The sequence below is a fragment of the Armigeres subalbatus genome, unplaced genomic scaffold (assembly GCF_024139115.2).
Source record: "Armigeres subalbatus isolate Guangzhou_Male unplaced genomic scaffold, GZ_Asu_2 Contig224, whole genome shotgun sequence".
Taxonomy (NCBI): Eukaryota; Metazoa; Arthropoda; class Insecta; order Diptera; family Culicidae; genus Armigeres; species Armigeres subalbatus.
This window is the reverse complement of record NW_026942959.1, coordinates 9,344-29,985: the sequence shown is the minus strand read 5'-3', so window position 1 is coordinate 29,985 and position 20,642 is coordinate 9,344. Positions and strand designations below refer to the sequence as shown.

The following is a 20,642-nucleotide window of genomic DNA, read 5'->3' as shown; positions in this document are numbered from 1 at the left end:
CTGATTGTCCAATTCAATGTAGGACTTTTTATTGCCCTTTTGCTGATTGGTTATTGTCTCGGTGAGAGTCATATGTTTTATTATTTCATCTTTCCTTTCATCCAACTCCTTGCAGAGATGCATTTCCAAATCATTAGGATCCAACTTTGAGAGCAAATATTCGAACTGCTTGACCGTACTGAAATACCACACCTCGGAAGAATCTTCGGTCTCTATAAAAATTCTCCTGCCGATGAACCAATATTTCCGGCCATGTCGATCATATCCAATCATTTCCTGCCTGCAAAGCATTCCTTGTTTCTCTTGTGCCGTAATACAGTCCATAACTCCAGATACCTTGTGAAGCTTGCACAGATTACACTGCCAATCCTCGCTCGGAACATCCACCAACGGCGGATCAACGCACTCCAGATGAAAAACAGCGGGACAAGTTTCACAGCACAGCAAATCTCCCAACCGGTGACAGATACGACAATGATCGTCGTAATGGATTGGACCCTCTTGCAACATGTCGTCTCGAACTGTGGTGGTAACCAAGAATTGATCCGTCAAAAATTGCAACACTGTCAAACGCTTTTCTGCTGATACAAATGGATACTCGTTGACTGTGAGTATCTCCAAAACTTTTTGATCTAAATTAGGGTCACTTTCAATGTAACTCCGCAACACCTCTGGCCACGTAATATTGTCTATCAAATAAAGCGCTATATTGACACTGTCTTTCTGATCCAAAGGTGCAAAGTGAGTCTGTTGGGAATCTTCCTCCCGGAGAATAGCCTTCAGAAGCATAACGTGTATCTCCGTCATCAGTGGGCTTTGATCTTCGCACATGATCGCTGCCGCAAAGTCCTCTAACCGGAATGGCGAAAGTCGTACCAAATTTCTGAACCGTCTGATGATTTCGTAGATCGAGGTACACTTCAGAACAATACTGTTTGGAACTAGCAAATCCTCCGACGAGGCCGGCAACTCCAATGGCGGATAATTGCGTTCCTGAAGCCACACCGGATCCGGAGATGGCTCCTTTGTGCAGACAACTCCCGTCGACACACTGAAACTTTGAATGGAAAAATCGGACTCGGATTCATTCGCAAGGCTGTCTTCGGAATCACTGGCCGAGCGCATGGAATCATCATAGGCGTCGCTTTTGTCACTGTCGTCGCCAAAGTCCGAGCCGTAATGATACTCCGACTCGTGGTAGGTGTAACCTGCGAAGGTTGTAAATATCAGAATATCTCCACATTTTTGGTCTTAGCAACTGCATATTATCAACATGAGAACAGACGAGATATAAGATGTTCTTTCATTTATTTAATAAGTAGATTAATTAAACACAGGAGGACATCAAAATATGTAGTGATTGAAACGAAAAGTTTAAACGTTATGAAGGCAAAAATAGAACTTACTTTTTCGACTGTTTCCACCTCGCCCTCGTCCACTCGCAGATCGTCGTCCCTTTGTGGCCTTTGCCGAGCGTGGTGCCTTGGCCGGAGCCGATCGTCTTGATGTGGAAGGGCGGCTCTCCTCGCTGCCCTGCGGTGACGACGCACGAGATGCCGACGGGGTGCTGAAACGTGAATCCCCGTTGCCACCGTCTTTGCAGAGATATTTCGGTTTCTTCAGTAGATGGTACTGGAAGTTGCTCTTCGGCCGCTCCATGGCGGCTGACTGTGACTTTGGTGGGCGACCGCGCCTCTTACCACCAGAGGAGCCCTGCCCGGCTGCGGCGGCTGCCGCCGCAGACTTCCGGCTGCTCATTTGGAAGCCGTGATGAACTGTTGTCTTATAGAGGTTGGGTCTGGTATTTGAACCAGCTCAATACTAACGTTTCTGGTAACGTTACTTCCAAAATGGAGTCGCTTAGTGTGCTCTTTGGTACTTTCTAGTTTACTTGGTAGAATCTGCTGAAAAGAAATAAAATAATGACAGTATTAGAATAAGCAACTTGATATGAACTGAATTTATCAAATGAACTACTTGAAAAAAAAACATCAATTTAAGACTTAACAGAATTATTCCTACTGAAGTATGTCATATAGAACCGATTCCGTTCACCTGGTTATCGAAATTCCGGATTTACTAAGCCAGATGGCCAGAAAGCCTAAGATCAGATAATTTGAATAAATCACATGTAAATATTTTGTATCCTGAGTAATGAATCCTTAGACGATCCTTACGATTTATCAACGTTGAAGTGCCATCTGAGGATTTGTTCTCGGAACGATCATTCAGGAAAGTTTCCCGTGGATCCTAAGGCGGTCGCAAACTCATTCAGAAGAAATTAATATAGGCTTCAAAATTCTTTGAACTGTTTTAGAACCATTATTTGATAAGAAATCATCGGCCATATGATGTTTTGACGTCGGAACGGTCGTCCCAAGAGCTGATTATTGTGGGGCGAAAGGGACCACAAATTGTTTCAGAAGGATTCCTGACAATATGAGTGTCTAATGACCGAAAGTCATTCGGGCGAAAGTTATTTGACCCAAGGCCATTAGGCCGCAACTTGTTTGGCCGAACAAACCATTAAGCCGAATCCCATCTGACCGAAATATTTGTTAGCCCTAAGTGTTGTTTACTAAACAAAGTCATATGCACGAATACCGAGAATCGCAAAGTGCGAGACGTCTCGCACTTATCGCATCTCATTGCTCATATTCTATTTCTTACTTCTAGCTTCGCATTCTCACTTTGGGTTGGATCTCGATTCCCCACATGTTCGTCCCAACCTCAGCCAGGTTTGCTCTGAGTAATTATTAATGAAGTTTAGATTTATCATTTTTGTTTTTTTTTTTGCGTCAATTAGTCATTAGTCACGTTTTTATCGTGAATTCGGCATGAAATTTGTACAGAAAATAAAATTAATGAAATTGTAAAGCTGACAATTCGATTACTGAGATTAACACCATCATAGTGACTTAACACTTATTGTCGGGGTTGGACCTGCCCTGGTTTAAAAGCAAAAATGATATAACTCTAAGAAGTAAGAAAAAAGAAGCGAATACTGATAAATAAGACGTATTACATCACTTCTGAATTCTTACAGTGAGAAATGAGAAGTAACAAAGAAGTGCAAAGTGAATCATCACTAAGGTGGCTCAAATTAGTATGGGAAAAACTTTGTTCAATTTTTTTGATGGGCCGCCCTCTTATTTGGTTCTATTTGATTCCCTGATGCTCTGGATAAAATTTCAGCCAAATCGGTCAACGTTTGGGCGGTGCTAAACTCCTTGGAAGTTTATATGGAAAAATGTATGCAGAAACATCCAAAAACAGTAAATTGCAGCTGGACTACACAACTTACGATGAAGAACTATGACACTCATTCAGATCTTGAATAATTTAATACAGAATGTTATGCAGAAAACCGCGTGAGGATTAGAGTTTGCCCGGCTAAGTTATTAGCATTTCTCTCACTTTCGCACACACACTGTCGTTTGTTTGGTTTGCATCTGCCATCGATCGACCAACACATACGAGCATCATTTAATCGAAGCCACGCCCTCCATCATCAGAAAATGAGACTTTAACATCCGATGCAAAATTTTTCAGTATATAACAAGTGTGCTTTTCCTATTTCATTCATTCAGTTTGTAACATTCAATCGATCAATACACTGCCCCTATTCGCATAAGAGTCCCATGTCAGTTTTCTTCAACTTGAGAAATATGCCGTTGAATTTTTCAAACTCGTTTTATATGGAGAAATACAAAAAAATCTAATAAATTGATTAAACCTGCAATCTTTCTGAAAATTTGGCATAATATTCTTTATCTGTATACATTGCTGTGGAACTATTAAATGGACCATAATTATATTTATTTTATGTGCAAAAGTGTATCAAAATCTGGAATGTGACTGTTATGCGAATAAATAGCAAGATGGGACAACACAAGTGGGTTTTGATTTTCAAATTTCTAGAACAAAGCCTATTATTTTATCAGTTTTTCTTAAAGATGGGGTCATTTTAAACTTATTTCGGGCAGAAAATCAAAATCGTCAAAAATCGACATGGGACTCTTATGCGAATCGCGGCAGTACACTAGTCAGTTAAGAAGTGAAACCGTGCCTTTTTTCTTGCCGTGGAGCTCTCCTCAAACAGCCTTTCTCAAGGCTAGAGGTAATGGATTAATTTTCTATTTGCTGAGCTATTCCTGCTGTTGTTTCCGCTGGCATAGCATTAGCATTTTTACGGTGTAATTCGTAGATTGGACACTAGTGATACTCATGTTTTACTTTTGAGATCCTTATCTAGAATGCAATCAGAAATCAAGAAAAGGAGTGGTCCTTGATTCCAGTCTTAAACAAAAATAACAAAAGCATGGGGATTACTACTCCTGGCCACGCCCTTCTTCGCCGTAACTAGGGAGAGGAAGGAAGTGTTGATGCAGTACTTACTTAACGAGAGGCCACCGACTTAGCGACACCCTCATAGGTACCACGGAGTTGGATGATTAGGAAGGTATTCGTTGGTCCATCCGAAAGCTAGCAATGTGGCCATGATAAATCATAGGTATTTAGTCACACTACAAAAATGTATGTACCCGGCGTCACGGAAACCGGTACAGTAATGTCTCGATCAAACGTAACTCAATTTTTATTTTCGTTACGTTATATCGAGGTTACGTTATATCGAAGCAAATTTTTTTTTTCTCAAATTTTTTTTCAAATCTTTTTTTATAAAAGAATTATAACCTAAAATCAATGTTATCCATCCACCAGGGTGTTCCAACCTTTCTTACTTAACTTTATTTTTTTTCTGTTTTTTATTTGCTTACCTATTTTTTCATGTTCTTTTTTTTCTTTTCTTTTTTATCTTAGAATATTATTTAAATCAGTATTCGTTTAATAATTTATTAATAAGAATAAACCTAAATTTAATATTATTCTAGATTACCATTCTTACCATTCTTTATTTATGAAAGTAGAACTCAAGTTCATAACAATTCACAAACCATTTCGAAATAACAAAACAATATTTCTGCACTGAAGCCTTTTTAGTGCTGTTTTTTAATTACGATGTCCATGATATTAGTAGGCATCTGACGCAGCGAGAGCTGATTAGTTAGTGGCCAATTGTTCTATTCCGCTTAACTGATTACCATAATGAACCCATTGAGGGCTGCTTGTTCCAACTCGTTTACATATTCGTTATCATTTTCAAAAATCGTAGATTTTGGCTTCTTCCTGCGTTGACATTGACTGCCTTGTGTTGTCACCGGCATAGTGTCGGTGTGCTACCTTCTCATCATTGCTTCTCAGTGTGCCTCTTAAGACTGACAGTGGTACATCATCCTCATTCTCGACTTCATGGAGCATTGTAAAGAATATTGTAAGATTTGCGAATCGAGTCAGCTGGAACAACCTCCCACGCTTTGGCGACCAAAAGATCTTCTATGTTGATGGGCTATGGTAGGTTGGTCAGAGGAGGTGCCCGCGGACTCGAAAATAGACGAAGCGACTCTGATGAATCTCTAAAAACATGTTGACCAACCATGTAGAGGGGGAGGACCCAAAACTTGACGTGGTAACGGAAATTACTGACATAATCACGTCAGGAGGCGGAATGTGAGATACGCCTCCTTATTGGAGTTGGTGGTGCGACTCTTAAAGTGAGTAAGGTTGTGCAGGATGCCACCCCAAAACGTTAAGTGTAGTAATCCCACCGACTGAATTTCATCGGTAGGACAACCGTCCCTGGTGGAAAATTGCCATCCCTAAAAAGCCGAAAATGAAAACGAAGTGAGTTTTAGCGGCAGAGGAGGTAGCTACGGCAAAGAAAGAGGTGCTTGTAAAAGTAGGCTATTATGACGGAGCTACGCGGATGTCCCAAAGGCCATGAGAGGAGAGCAAATACTCTCTGGTCAAGTAGAAGATGTCAACTGCATCCATGAGATGCAGAAGGGCGAGATGATTTTCGGGATCCTGCTCAGAAGAGCTCGGCGTACAAAAACTTGACTGTAGAGGGGCTGGTTGATGGGATTCATGTCGGAGCCCTATGCCTAGTTGTAGCAGTGGCGTCGCGTAACCTCACTTTTTACCTGTGCACTGACCCAAAAAATGAAAGTTTTGATATTTTGGCAGCCCAAATGGAAAATAAAATTATCAGAGTCGTTTAAACTAATCAACATCTAGTTATTCTATGCATTTCCGCAGATCAATTCCTGAAATTTAAGTCCAGTGCACAGGTAGATTGAGGTTAGGGAAACGCCACTGAGTTGAAGCCATCCAATGTAAGGGTTTGGATGAAATTACTAAAGCCAGTGTGCTGGTCGTTATATTGAAAGATCAGGGGGGAAGTTGAGATCCTATTCGTTTACGAAAGAGCTATGCGTACCCGCCAGGTACGTCTGGTGGGAGCCAAGAAGTTACTTCATAAGACCAAGTTGAAGGTAGGATTGATGGTATGTTACGTGATCATACACCAACCACTTGTGGTCTGCTACAAGTGCTTCGGCTACGCTCATAAGTCATTTCAGAACTGAACTTCGGCAGAAAATTTCGTTTAGTAATGATTCTCAGCAAAATATTTAATGTATCTCAGCAACCGAAACGTCACATTTACTGAGATCTCGGAAAAAATCATGTTTACTGAAACTCGGTGGTGCCCACATAGGGAAAATTCGTGGAACTGAAAATTTCTCAACTTCATCGGAAGCACACGCATACTCGTCGATGTGCTCAAGGACCGTGGATTCGACATCGTAGCGCTGTAGGAAGTTTGTTGGAAGAGATCAATGGTGCGAACGTTCAGAGGTAATCATACCATCTATCAGAGCACCGGCAACACACACGAGCTTTGAACAGCTTGCGTAGTGATAGCCGATATGCAAAGGCTCGTGATCGGGTGGTGGCCGATTCATGAGAGAATGCGCAGGTTGAGGTTCAAAGCCCGGTTCTACAAATTTAGCATAATCAACATCCATAGCCCATACTCCGGAAACACTGATGATGATAAGGACGCATTCTAAGCCAGCTGAAACGACTTCGATTTAAACGCTCAGGTTGACCAAAAGAATAAGTTTAGACCGACTTTTGGAAAGTTCAGTGCCCACCGGCTGACGAACAAAAACGGCCAACACAGCCTTCCATATCGGTACACTTACACTCCTGATTGATGGACGGCACTTGTTCGACATTATCGGCGTCAGGACATATCGTGGCGCTTACATCGACTCTGATCACTATCTGGTGATGGTTAAACTGCGCCCAAACCTATTCGTCATCAACAATGTTTGGTACCGACGACCACCGCGGTACGACCTAGAGCGACTGAGCAACCTGATGTCGCCACTGCATACGCGCAGTATCTCGAGGCAGCGCTGCTGGAAGAGGGTGAGCTTGATGGGGCTCCTCTTGAGGACGGCTGGAATACAGTTAAAGCACCCATTAGCAGCGGAGAACAACGTCGGGTATGTGAAACGAAGTCGCCGGAACTATTGATTCGACGGAGAATGCAGACAGATTCTGGAGGAGAAGGACACAGCGCGGTGCGAGGAGATGGAACAGCTGTGACGTTCTCAAGAAACACGCAAGTTCTATCAGAAGTTCAACGCCTCCCGCAATGGTTTCGTTCCGCGAGTCGAGATGTACAGAGATAATGATGGGAGCATCTTGACGGACGAACGTGTGGTGATCGAAAAATGGAAGCAGAACTACGAGGAACAATTGAATGGTGCTGAGAGTACAGGCACTGGAAGTCAAGGCAGCGGAGGAAATGACTACGTCAGTTCCACGGACGATGGAGGCCAATCAGCCTTGATGAAAGTTAGGGATGCCATCAACACCTAAAGGCCAATAAAGCGGATGGTATCGGAGCTGAGTTCATCAAGATGGGCTTGAATGGATGAGAAATTGTCAAGCCGGCTTCGTTAATGGCCTAACGACAACAGATCAGATATTTACTGTACGGCAAATCCTCCAAAAAAGCCGAGGATACCAAGTCCCAATGCACGATCTGTTCATCGATTATAAGGCGGCATACGACAGTATAGCCTGCGTAGAGCTATGGAATATTATTGCCGAGAACAGCTTCCCTGGGAAGCTTACCAGACTAGTCAAAACAATAGTGGATGGTGGGCAAAATTGTGCGAAGATTTCGGGCGAAATCCAGTCAATTTATTTGTTTCGCGGATGACATGGACACTATCGGCCGATAAATTGCAAAGGTGGCAGAACTGTACTGCCGTAATCTGACAAAGTGACGTATACGCCATTTTCCAAAAATGGCGATAACGAATAGTAATCATCGAGCTCTTTAACAGAAAAATGAGGAACATGTATTTTGTAATTTGGCGCATACGTCACTTTTTCAGATTACGCAATGTACACCCGCCTGGAAAGTGAAGTAACAAAAGTTGGGAAGCAGTGTTACGATAGACGGAGATACCTTCGAGGTGGTCTAGAAATTCGTCTACCTTGGATCCTTGCTAACGGCTGATAATAATGTTAGTCGTGAAATACGAAGGCGCATCATCTGTGGAAGTCGGGCCTACTATGGGCTCCAGAAGAAACTGTGGTCAAAAAAGATTCACCACCGCACCAAATGTGTCATGTACAAGACGTTGATAAGACCGGTAGCCCTCTACGGACATGACACATGGACAATGCTCGAGGAGGACTTGCAAGCACTCGGAGTATTCGAGAGACGGGTGCTTAGGACCATCTTTGGCGGTGTGCAAGAAGACGGTGTGTGGCGGCGAAGGATGAACCACGAGCATGCCCAGCTCTACGACGAACCCAGTATTGAGAAGGTAGCTAAAGCCGGAAGAGTACGATGGGCAGGACATGTTGCAAGAATGCCGAATAGCAACCCTGCAAAGATGGTATTTGCTCCAGATTCGGCAAGTACAAGAAGTCGTGGAGCGCAGCAAGCGAGGTGGGCTGACCAGGTACAGAACTACTTGGCGAGCGTAGGGTGCATTCAAGGTTGGAGAGATGCGGCCTCGAACCGTGTATTGAAGCGTCAAATTGCTGATTTAGTTTTTTCTGTTAAGATGTAAGCTAAATAAATGAAAATGAATGAATCCAGACAGCCTCATAGAACGTGAATATTTGGAATGTGACGATTCAAAATCTGATATTCTTCCCTCCACCCTATGTATGTCGAGGATGGTCCTATAGTGATCTAGAATTGAAATAATATTTTTATACTTAATGAATCACGTTTATAATGGAGCATAAAAAATGTTACGTTATATCGAGGTAAAAATTACGTTATATCGAGTTACGTTATATCGAGGTATTACTGTAGTGTGTTACAAGTTTATAATTTCAGCAATGATTTGAAGCAATTCCTATAGCATTGTAGTAATAATGTTTAATATGAGCTCGAAATTTTTCGTGAAACTGCAAAACAATGGTATTGAATCATCTAGGGGGAATGGCGGCTTTGGCAGATTTTATTCTATGATTGGCAGGGGTTTTTTTTATGACTGATTATGCTCAAATTTGGCCTAAACATTCTTTGCGTATCAAAAAATATTGTGGCTAAATTTCATAAAATTTGGGCGACGAAAACCCCCTGATAATAATAGATCAAAACCTGCCAAAGACGTCTTTTCCCCTAATTGATTCAAAGACAGATAATTATTTGAACTCACAAAGCACCACACGGTGGATCACTATCCGGTGGTGGCGGAACTGGGCTCCTCGGTCAATCGGCACCAGCAGTTACGGTGGAACTACCACCGAGTGAACTGGCAGCGGTTCCAGCAGTGCGTCGATAACACCGTTGACTACGAGGTGCGTACGGAGACGCCGGAAAGTATCGACCGTCAGCTGTGCGCTATCGAGGAGGCGATCACGGCGGCCCGAGAGCAACACGTACCGACGGCTCGGCAGGTAAGCAACTCCTTAAACATCGATACACTCACCAAAGATTTGATTCGATTGCGGAATGTCACTCGCAGGCAGTTTCAGCGTACTGGACTGCCTGAGCTTAAGGCACGCTGCAATCGAATCACAAAAATTATCAAGGCCAGAATGGTGGACCTCAAAAATAACGACTTGTCGAATAAGATCCGCACTCTCCCAGATTATGCAAAGCCGTTCTGGAAAATGGCCAACATTCTAAAAGCCAAGCCTCGGCCCATTCCACCTTTGATCCCACTAGACAATAATGGCTCTAAGGATCGCTTGATGACTTCTTCAGAGAAGGTCGATAAAATAGGTCGTCACTTCGTCAGCTCACACAATCTTGGGCAGAACATCGTCAGTCCACACGAAGCAGCCGTAAACGAGCATGCTAACAACATCCATTTGATTCCCAACGACTTCTCGGAGGAGCTGGCGAATTGACGGACTATATCAAATCACCGAAGAACATGAAGGCCCCAGGCTTCGACAGCATCCTGAATCTCCAGCTCAAACACATGAGTGCGCGTTCTTTGAGCACCTCTCGCTGATCTTCAATCAGTGTCTCCGGCTCAGCTACTTCCCATCGGCCTGGAAGTCAGCGAAAGTCATCCCCATCCGGAAGCCTGGGAAGGATCCTTCCTAACCCAAAGTTATCGTCCCACCAGCCTTCTCTCAGGATTGTCCAAGCTATTCTAAAAAGTTATTCATCACCGGTTACTTGAGTCTGCCGAAAATCTCAACATCTTGCTCGATGAATCGTTTGGTTTCCGACGTGGTCGGTTAACTGTACACCAACTGACTTGAGTACCAACGTCCTCAGACGGAACAGGTTTGGCGCTAAAACATCCGCCATGGCCTTACTCGATGTCGAGAAGGCATTTGACAATGTATGGCATGATGGCCTGGTGTACAAACTACAACGCTACAATCTTCCCAGCTACCTGGTGAAAATCATCAACAATTACCTGTCGGCAAGGACATTCCGGGTCTCAATCAGCGGAGCGAGTTCCAATGCGCACAACATCGTCGCAGGCGTTCCCCAGGGCAGTATACTCGGGCCCCTGCTTTTCAATCTGTTCACCTCCGACATGCCAGAACCTCCAGAAGGCGGCATTCTGTCTCTGTTCGCAGATGACACATCCATCGTCTACAACGGTAGAGTGATCAGAGCCTGGATGCCCTGACAGAGTACCTCACCAGCTGGAAGATCTGTATCAACGCGGCGAAGACCCAGGTCATCATTTTCCCCCACTCCAAATCCCCTAAACTTGTTCCGCCTGGGGACTGTAAAATCATCCTCAATGGCACGACTGTGGAATGGGCCAATGAGGCCGACTACCTTGGCTTGACCCTCGACAGCAAGCTTATTTTCAGGCAGCAGGTTGACAAAACGGTGACAAAGTGTAACGTCTTGTTGAAACTACTGTACCCTTTGATCAACCGCCGGTCGTCATTGTCCCTGAAAAATAAGCTTGCTGTCTACAAGCAAATCATCCTCCCTGTGATCGAATACGGCATGCCGGTCTGGGAGAGCTGCGCTAAAACCCACCACCTCAAACTTCAACGGGTCCAAAACAAATTCCTGAGGATGATCCTCAACACCTCCCAGGACAAGAACATCCGAGGTTCACCGTCTGGCCGGAATAAAAACCTTACATGAACGCTTTGGTGAGTGTAAAGAAAAGTTTAGGGTCCGTTGCTTGCACTCGGATCAGGCTCCAATTAGGGCGCTAGTTCCAATCTAGGTTATCAAATTTTTATTGTAAATATTAGTGTACATAGTAGTTAGGTTAACAAATTTAAAAAAAAAACACACCAGCGCCTCCTAAAGGCCGTCATATTAACAGTATATCATATAAACACTTAAATAACAATGTAAACATAAAAATTTAAAATTGAAGTTGGAGGGCCAAGCCGGCCGAACACTGTATATGTAGAAAAATAATAATTGTAGAACAGAAAATTATTAAATAAAGAAGAATTTTACTACTACTAAGCATACATATTAAGAAACGTGCTGGAAAATTAATCGTTTATCATTGCAGATGCTTTTTATGTGTTTTTGTCGAAATATTAAAATAGTGCACAGGTTGCAGAATTGATCACGCGACGCCTCTGGGATTACTGCTACTGGATACTCCCATCCACATCATAAGGAGGGAGAGGATGAAAGCAAGAGTAGCAACTCTCATAAGTACCACGAAGTTGAGGATGGTATTCCTTGAATCAGTCAGGAGCTAGCAACCAAAGTATCCATAAGCACTATATTACGCCAAATAGCCATATGGGGCCACTATACGACTGTTCAAAATTAGCATTAAGGTAGCACTGTATGGCTGATTTGGCGAAATATAGTGCTTATTGGTTACATGGGAATGTGTTCATGATACCGTCGTGACAAATCAGGGGCTACTTTGGACATTTTAAAACAAGAATTATAACGAAAATTACTATAAAATTGTCATTATCACCAATCGGGTGACTTGTTGATAGTTGGATGGCAACTTTCTGTTTCAAATTTGGTATTTTTCCGTTTAATTTTTTCAAAAAATCAAAAATCCAAAGTAGCCCCCGGAGTCAAAAGAAGCACGTCGGTACGACATATTAAATAACAAGAAGGTATCTACCCGGCGACACGGGAACGATAGTGAGCTACAAATTGTGTCACAATGTTGATAATTACAACTACATTTCAAGCATAATTTTTCATAACGACGTATGTAACAATTATGAGGATTCGAGAAATCCTTTGCAGAAAGTTGGCAAAACTTTTTCTAAAACTGTTTTAAAACTAAATCTTTTTTCAATACTTTTTTCCGCTGGCATGCATCATTACATGACACGTAATAAGCGTGCTTCACAGCAAAGCTCAGTTCATTCAAATTCACTGTGAAAACGATAAAATTATACATACACCGGTATGCTACACGTACGTCGGTGTACATTGGTCGGTTTTCCATAGTTGCACGATTGACGCAACTGCAGTTTTGTTTTGTTTTGCTTTTTTTGTTACATAGGTCGCTCTCAGTTCCCATATGTTAAAGCGACGTATGTAACAGTGAGACTTCAAAAATAGAAATTTTTACATACGTCGATTCGCAAAAAGATCGAATTAAAGAATTTTAAGATCTGAAATCAGAAAAATCGATGCGTATTATATAAAGCCGCGTGTGATTGTCACGTTGTATTAAAAACCCCGTTTTGTTTACTTTTGTTACATACGTCGTTATGAAAAATTTTGCTTGATTTGTTGTTTAATATGAGCTCGAAGTTTTCTGTATAACAGCCAAAGAATGATGTGAAATGATCTATTTGATCCCTAGACGGTGAATTATTTGGACTTACAAAGCTTATAAATCTTTGGCAGGATCATTTGTTTGAGAATTATAAAATATTTGAAATAATGAAGAAATTTAAAAAATACGATTTTACCCGTTATTAAACAATGGTTTAATAACAAAGTTTTTGAGAATTTGAGCTCGACGTGGTATTCTGAGGAATAGTTTGCAATTCAAATAAAATAATGGTTTCTTATTGGAAATCCAGAAATTCTAATAAACTTCAATATCTAAACGGCAGACTTAAGTATTAAAGTTAATTGAAAATTGATGGTCAAATAATCTCGAGTTAAAAAAATCTTTTAAATCCATTTTTTTGTTTTATTTCAGATTAAAAAAATCCTATCAATTCATACACCTCCACACTAGTTTTTTGGGTATCTATTCTTAATTGTTAATAAACGGAATCTTTTTATAAAAATGAAATATTTTGAAATAATTTCAATCGAAAAGTTTTGAATCCAATGGCTTGTGCTAGAATTACTTCTGACATAACTGGCTCTACATTTTTTTATTGAGACTTCATCTCGAAGGGTCCTAAGGCTGTTTAAACAACCATAAACGGATTTAACAACTATCATCGACGCCCTTATCGCTAATTATTCTCCCTGACGTTGAGAAACATCGAACAAATTCTTTGTCATGTGATGAAACTGAGGCTGTTCACTGTCTTTGTCGCCGGATGATATCAACGCTTCCCAACAGACGTGGTTCTGGTTTCAATACTCTTAAATTCTGTACTCTTTACTTGAAGTTAGCCTTTCGCATTTTAACAAATTCCATTCATGGAGAAAAAGATCATAGTTGACATTAATCGGGAATAACCTCACGATTTTCACAACACACTTGGAACTTCTTTGGTGCATATTTCTCAAATTTTATATATTTCTACCAGATTCACATTTGAGTAAGTTGATAATAATAGGTACAAATGATTTTTATTTTGAACTTTTTTTCAACAGGTGATGCAAAAATAGTGACTTTAGTGACAATTTTCCGAAAAATAGTGACTTTAGTGACTTTTGGATGCAAATAGTGACTTTTTAGTGAATAGACTCAAAATAGTGACCAAGTCACTAAAAAGTGACTCGCTACCAGGCCTGACATTTCTTTAGGTTTTAGATAGATGATATTCAATCGAGTGTCTAAGTAGATTTGAAGACAATGGGAGGATTTGTATTCAGATGAAAAATACTCTACCTTCATTTCAAAAGGAAACTGCACAGGAAAAATATTTACGTCTGTAGTCTGTGGTAAATATCTCTTAAATGATATTGTATTGGTACCGTCAGGTCGCCATTCACCGTGGGTGCACCATTCACCGTAGGGTTCAAAGTAATTTTTATTATGTTTACAAAATATTGAAAAATACTTTATTTCCTAATCAGCACCATTAAAGAAGTTCGAAATAATCATCTCCGAGTAATTACTGTGAAATATAACTGTTCCAACAGCTGTTTTGACGGAGTTTGTTAACATCCTGCGGCTGTCTAGTTCCACCTTTGTTTTCAGCCATCAAGTATAATCTAAGCTCGCTCAATATCAGTGGAAAAAGTGAATGTGTTATTGTTCTTTAACTCTTAATGTCCATGCAATTGAAGTGTCAGATTTGTATTTTGATTTTAAATTAAGCCGAAAATGTTGGTAACACTACATTCTCCACCAAATAAAAATGCACGGCGAATTGATCCTCCAGAAAATAACTGTGTCCATTCACCGGCCATCGAAATCGTGAGTACTAGGTATGAATGATACCGCCATAATTTTGTACAGGTTGAGCAGAAGCAATGGTTTTCCGGGGATGACTTGTTGGTCATAAGAGTTATGTAACGCTAATGAACATTGATTTCTGCATCTGCAATATAATTGTTTTGATTGATTATGTCCTTTCTGTGTTACACTAAAACACAGAAACTTCACATGTTTATGCTTAACTAAATGAAAAACACGAATAACATTTTAAAATCAATGTTTTAATTCATATTTTAATATATTTAAAGGAAAAATTCTTATGCACGGTGAATGGGTACCTACCTACACGGTGAATGGTGCCCTAACACGGCGAAAGGATACCCATATATCTAGGAACTTTTTTCAAATGGGCGTAATTGATTCTGACCTTTTTTTGGAATGGCGATTGTGCTTTTAATTCAAACTATTTTGGTCAACTAATGTACTCAACAGAAAGAATAGATTGCGGACTATCCGGTAGTAACGTCAGTTGAACGAAATTTGGTGAAAAGACAGAGTAAGAGTCGATTCAAATTTCAAGGTCAAATACAGTTAGGCCTATTTGAAAAAAGTTCCTAGATATATCACTGAGAAATTATCTACATCCATCTATCTTGCCAAAAAGCGATAGTTTCTGATTTCCATTCGAATGAACACAATTATTTAAGGTTCATGAAGGTGTTCAAGCATATAATTTTCAATTGAAATTATTTGGAGAGCTCTAAGATTTGCCAAATTGCCTAAAATGCACGGTGAATGGCGACTTGTCCGTATTGTGTGCTGAGCGACACAATAAGGACAATTTGTATGTTCATTAGATGTAAACCATCTTCAAGTCTTCCAACAGAAGTTTTTCTTTGAGGAAGTATTGGAATAATACAAATAGCAATATGTAATTCATCTGAATGATGCTTCCCTAGTAAACCCTAGAGCATAAAATGTCGTAGATATTTAATATGAATGTTTCAATACCTATACGATATTGTCTAGTGGTCTATGTATTCAATGTGATGGTTACGTTTTATTTTTCTGAGTATCAACTTCACGGTATAGCCTAGTCACGGTATTAGGCACTACTGGCGAAGAAGATGGCCTAATACCGCGACAATTGTTTTTATCAATAAAAATGCAAAAACAAGAAATTTAAATACCATTTCAGTACCCAGCTCATTTTTTATAGCTGTAAAACTGGGCTCAATGAGATATTGGAAGTAAATATCATTTAAAAATCAAGTTACAAGACTTGGAAATATAACCATAATTTTAAGCGTTTTGCTAAGCGGATGCAAATTTTGGCTGGTCGAGCCATACATTTTCACATTTATTTTTTAGCGCCTAATTTACGTCACAAATACCCACAATAATAATTTGCTAACATTTTCTGATATATATTTGTGTATTTCACCAAATAATGTGATGTGTATGACAGACAGTACCTCTATATTCATCAATTTGGATAAAATCCACGGTATTAGGCAATGCGCGGAATTAGGGCAGGTCACGGTATAGACACCCGTGAAGAACTTTCAGTTTAGCCATTTCTATGAACTTCTAGCCCTTATTTACTGACTTTGAACAACAAAACCTTTTATGCTTACTTCTTTTCGATAAGATCAAATTAATTTAAATAGGTACTGAACATTTTATTTCCTTTAGTAAGTGATGCTATGGCTCTGCTTAGACTCTATAGTAACTACTATAGTATAGTAACTATAGTATAGTATAGTAACTATAGTAAAACTGTTTATAAGCTGCGACAAATATACTCATCTTAACTGGATTTTCAAATGTGTGATTATGAGAAGATTACCAAATTACATAAAACGATTTATAATAGATTTACGATTATACCTAGATGAACAAATTATAACTACATTTTACACATACCAAGTATTAGTTTTCTAGTTTATTATAAAATCGCATACACATCCTACAACTTGACTAGAAGATATGTAAATCAACAAGAACGTCAAATTTCCAATTGCAATGCAATAATAATTGAAACAATTGACACGAACTGCAGCCAAAATCATAAAAATCGCATAATTTGATATTGCTGTGAATATTGATTAGGATCAAAATTATCATAATCGACAAACAATTTGATTGTCAAAATACCCGGTTTCAAAATATGCTAAAATTAGGTATGTACAACTTTTTCTTTGTTGAGAAACCATCCGATCAAGAAAGCATCATCGTAAAAGTGCATCTTTTCCGCCTCGAAAGGCGGAGAGGGGAGACCAGTGCAATTTGGTGCATTCTGGAAAAGTGCCTTCCTCCCATCGCCATAAATTTTCCTCTGATAACGCAACGCAGTAGTAGGTCGGGAAATAAAGGGAATCGTCTTGCCACCACCCCCCACGGGAAGGGGTAAAAGGTTATGTTTCGATTGTGTCTCTCCAGAACTCGATTTGTTTTTGTTTTCATGCTGTTGTGTGCCAGCAGGCCGCCGTCGCGATCGCCGTCTCAAGAAACAGCACTCTTGATTTTTCCTGTGTCGGGGAGAGGACACCGTAGCAGCAAAAAGGAAAAATTTCCCCCCTACAGCATGAAGCAAGAAAAATCGCCTGCTGGCAACCATTTTGACTCTGCAGTAGCGACTTACCGAATTTTCGTTCGGGACACTTCCAGCGATTTCCACCAGCACTTTAACCAATTTCACCAATTTTCACCTGACACATGTCAGGGAGATATTCTCGGACTCCAATTTGGTTCGATTTTTTCCGCGCGAGCCCAAAATCTTGCACACACTCTTCCTCACTTGCTGATCTTGGGTTTTGTTCTTCCTTCTGCGACGAGGACGCACTAAATTTTGCTGCTGCTGCTGAACGATGACGCGAAAACGTATGAAAAATCATCATCCTGTACCCGAGCGACAGAAGCTCGACGCTGATTGGCTCTCGTAGCCGTCGCCATCTTGTCCAACAGAGCTGCGCTCGGTCACTTTTTCTACTTGTAAATCCACTACCCTAAAACGCACTTTATGCTTAAAAATTCGTAAAACTTCGTCACTTTAAGCAATTTTCCGCAAATTATTGCACTTTGCACCGAAAATTATGGCACTTTGAACAAAGTTGTAAAAATCTTCTCCAGCGCCTGTCAAACGGTCAACCAATCAGAAGCGTCCTTCTATTTTTCGCAGTCGTTAAAACGCACACACCGTCACTACCTTCTCCCGTCTCACCGACACTAGCAAGCACTCAGGTGAAAATCTTGAACCTTGTCTCTCTCTTCTGCTGCGTCCGTATGCGTGTGTGTACAAAATTTCACATTCGATGGAAAATTCGCTTATCGTGTTCTAATTGGACCTTTTCCGGATGGAAATCGACTTCTATCGCGATGTTTACACTTTTCCGCACCACACTGCTACAAGTTGATGACACTTTTGCAACTATGCGAATAAATTTGCACTGACTTCCACAAACGCGTCCGCCACTGATGGAGTCTCGAATCGTTTTGTTGTGTGGAGGCTGTCGTCGCTGGCTGGACTCTGGCGTAGTATGCGGGGTTGGTATGTTGCAAAGCGTATCCGACCCGACGTGAAGCTGCGAAGGCCGCGCTGACGCTGACTGATGCCGTCGATGTTGTTGTTTGTTGTGTTTGTTGCTGCCAAGCCAAGTGAGCTGCACTAGGGGTGTTGAAAAAATATTGGCATATAATTAAAACGATATTCTTTGCTCGGACAAAACCGACAAAACGCATCAGGTATCTATAATCATCGATAGATATTGTTTTCTTGGTAACAAAACGCGCCGACCATTTTTTAGGCACTATCAAGTTCGTCGCCAACATTTTTATTCTAAAATTATGTTAGTTTTATTAGAAAATAATGTCAATCTGCATTAAAACAGGGCTCAATTTTGGGAAATAATGTGATTATTGAGTATATAAAATTTTGTTCACAGTTGATTTGACAGATCTTATGGCCATTTCTGCTGGCGACGATTTTGGCGTCAATTTGTTTTGCGACGATTTCAAATCGTCGCGGCCGATAAGGTGGGAAATTGATAATATTCAAATAAAATGAGTGCATTTCCTTCGAGGCAATATTTATAACTCACTAACGAGTGGACCGATTTGCAAGATTATCGCACTTATCGATTCGTCTTGGGCTGCCAGCTGTATTTAGATCATCTACAATGATGTGCAAAAATTGATGCGTTTGATGGGGAAAAAATAGTATATTTTTCGACACAAGGAAGCCATACAAACACAAAAGGCTCGATGTACCTCAACTTATTGCATGTTTTCGCCATGTGAAGTTAATTGTCGATAATTAGCACTAACTGCGTATGAACCAACCGCCCAAAATGAGCGCTGAACTCGGGTATACTACCCAGAAACTGGGTACCAAAACAGAAGTACCAAAAATGATGTTGGGTAGAGTGCCATTGCAGGGTGGCCACTGAAATGCGATTTTCAAATTCCCGGTTTTTTCCCGCTTTTCCCGGTAATTTTTGTCAATTTTTCCCGGTTTTAAATTAACTTGAAAAAAAAAACATGGTAAGAGTTTTTATACTTTAACTAGATATTTTATTTTTGGACCAAACTTCAGGTTAGTTTTATATTGAAGCAACTGATAATTTGCAACGAAGCTTTAAGATAGATACATTAAATTACCAACAACGTGTTATGCGAAAATGGTTTTATCAAAAGGCACACTGAAATTGTGCGCTTCGTGACCATGTAGTTAGTGTTTGTATCGAATTGTAATTCTACATTGATACCTAATTACAATGATTTGATTCTTTTCTTAGAACTTGCAACTTTTCAAGACATTCGTATTTTTTTCTTGGATGCACAACTTTCGTTAGTTTCTGACAATGCCAATGGAAATTGCATGCCTGTCTAGTAGGGTTCTTCCTTCTTAGAGTATAATGTTCACAGAAAGTTTAATGTTCAACTCTCGGTTTAATCTTAATCAGACTTTTTTAAAGAATACCTTCCTGAGTAACTGATGGAGCTTTTTAAATTATCACAAAATTATGTGAGGAAAGACACAACTTTCTTATAAAGTAAATTAAATTCAATTACAGTTTTAAACTTAGGATCTTAGCAATGAAATAAGTAAAGCACTGTATAACCTCATTATAGTGATCTTTGTTATTATTTAGTTAATCAGTTTTCAAAAAAAAAAATTAAACACATTTTAGGCAATCAAAACATTCGATTCGTAATTTATTCAACTTTATTTTTTTTTGAATTTCTAGAATTATTGTCTAGAAAGTAAATCTTGGATTTTATATTGAAAACTTTGAACGTCCTCATTCAATATTAGTATATTGAAATGTTCTAAGCTTTGTAACCTATTCATTATTCCCCGTGTAACAAATTAGAAAACTATCTTGGAGTATATTTTTCATCATCATGACCTTCTATAATATTAAGTTAATTGGGTTGTTTAGCTCAGAAAAATATCGAGTTTTTCGCAGTTTAATATAAAGAGCATGCTTTTCTGATCTCCGACATATTTTTATTTTGTTTGTAAAGCTTTTATTTATATTTTTATACAGCAAACAATAAGCCATTTCAATCGATAGAATGACATTAACATTCATAGAATGACAGTTGGCCCATGCAGCATAAGAACAAAATTTTAGTCCCATATAAATTTAAAATGCAAATTAAAAATAGTTCTGGGGCTCAAAAAAATCTGAAAAATTGGGGTTAGGCTCAGTTTTTTATGCAGATTCAAAATATGTAGAAACATCGATA

The 20,642-nt window shown here is 39.9% G+C and overlaps 1 protein-coding gene across 1 annotated transcript; it reads right to left on the bottom strand.

Annotated features, from left to right (window-relative positions):
* Window positions 1-6: 6 nt before the first annotated feature.
* LOC134203780 (nucleosome-remodeling factor subunit NURF301-like) lies at window positions 7-18,497 on the bottom strand (the record flags this gene model as incomplete). Its single annotated transcript, XM_062678634.1, has 3 exons — window positions 17,533-18,497; window positions 1,407-1,901; window positions 7-1,208 (listed from the first exon to the last, which is right to left on the bottom strand). Coding segments are annotated over exons 2-3 (1,554 nt in total), but the record flags the coding sequence as incomplete, so codon positions are not given.
* Between the last annotated feature and the right edge of the window lie 2,145 nt (window positions 18,498-20,642).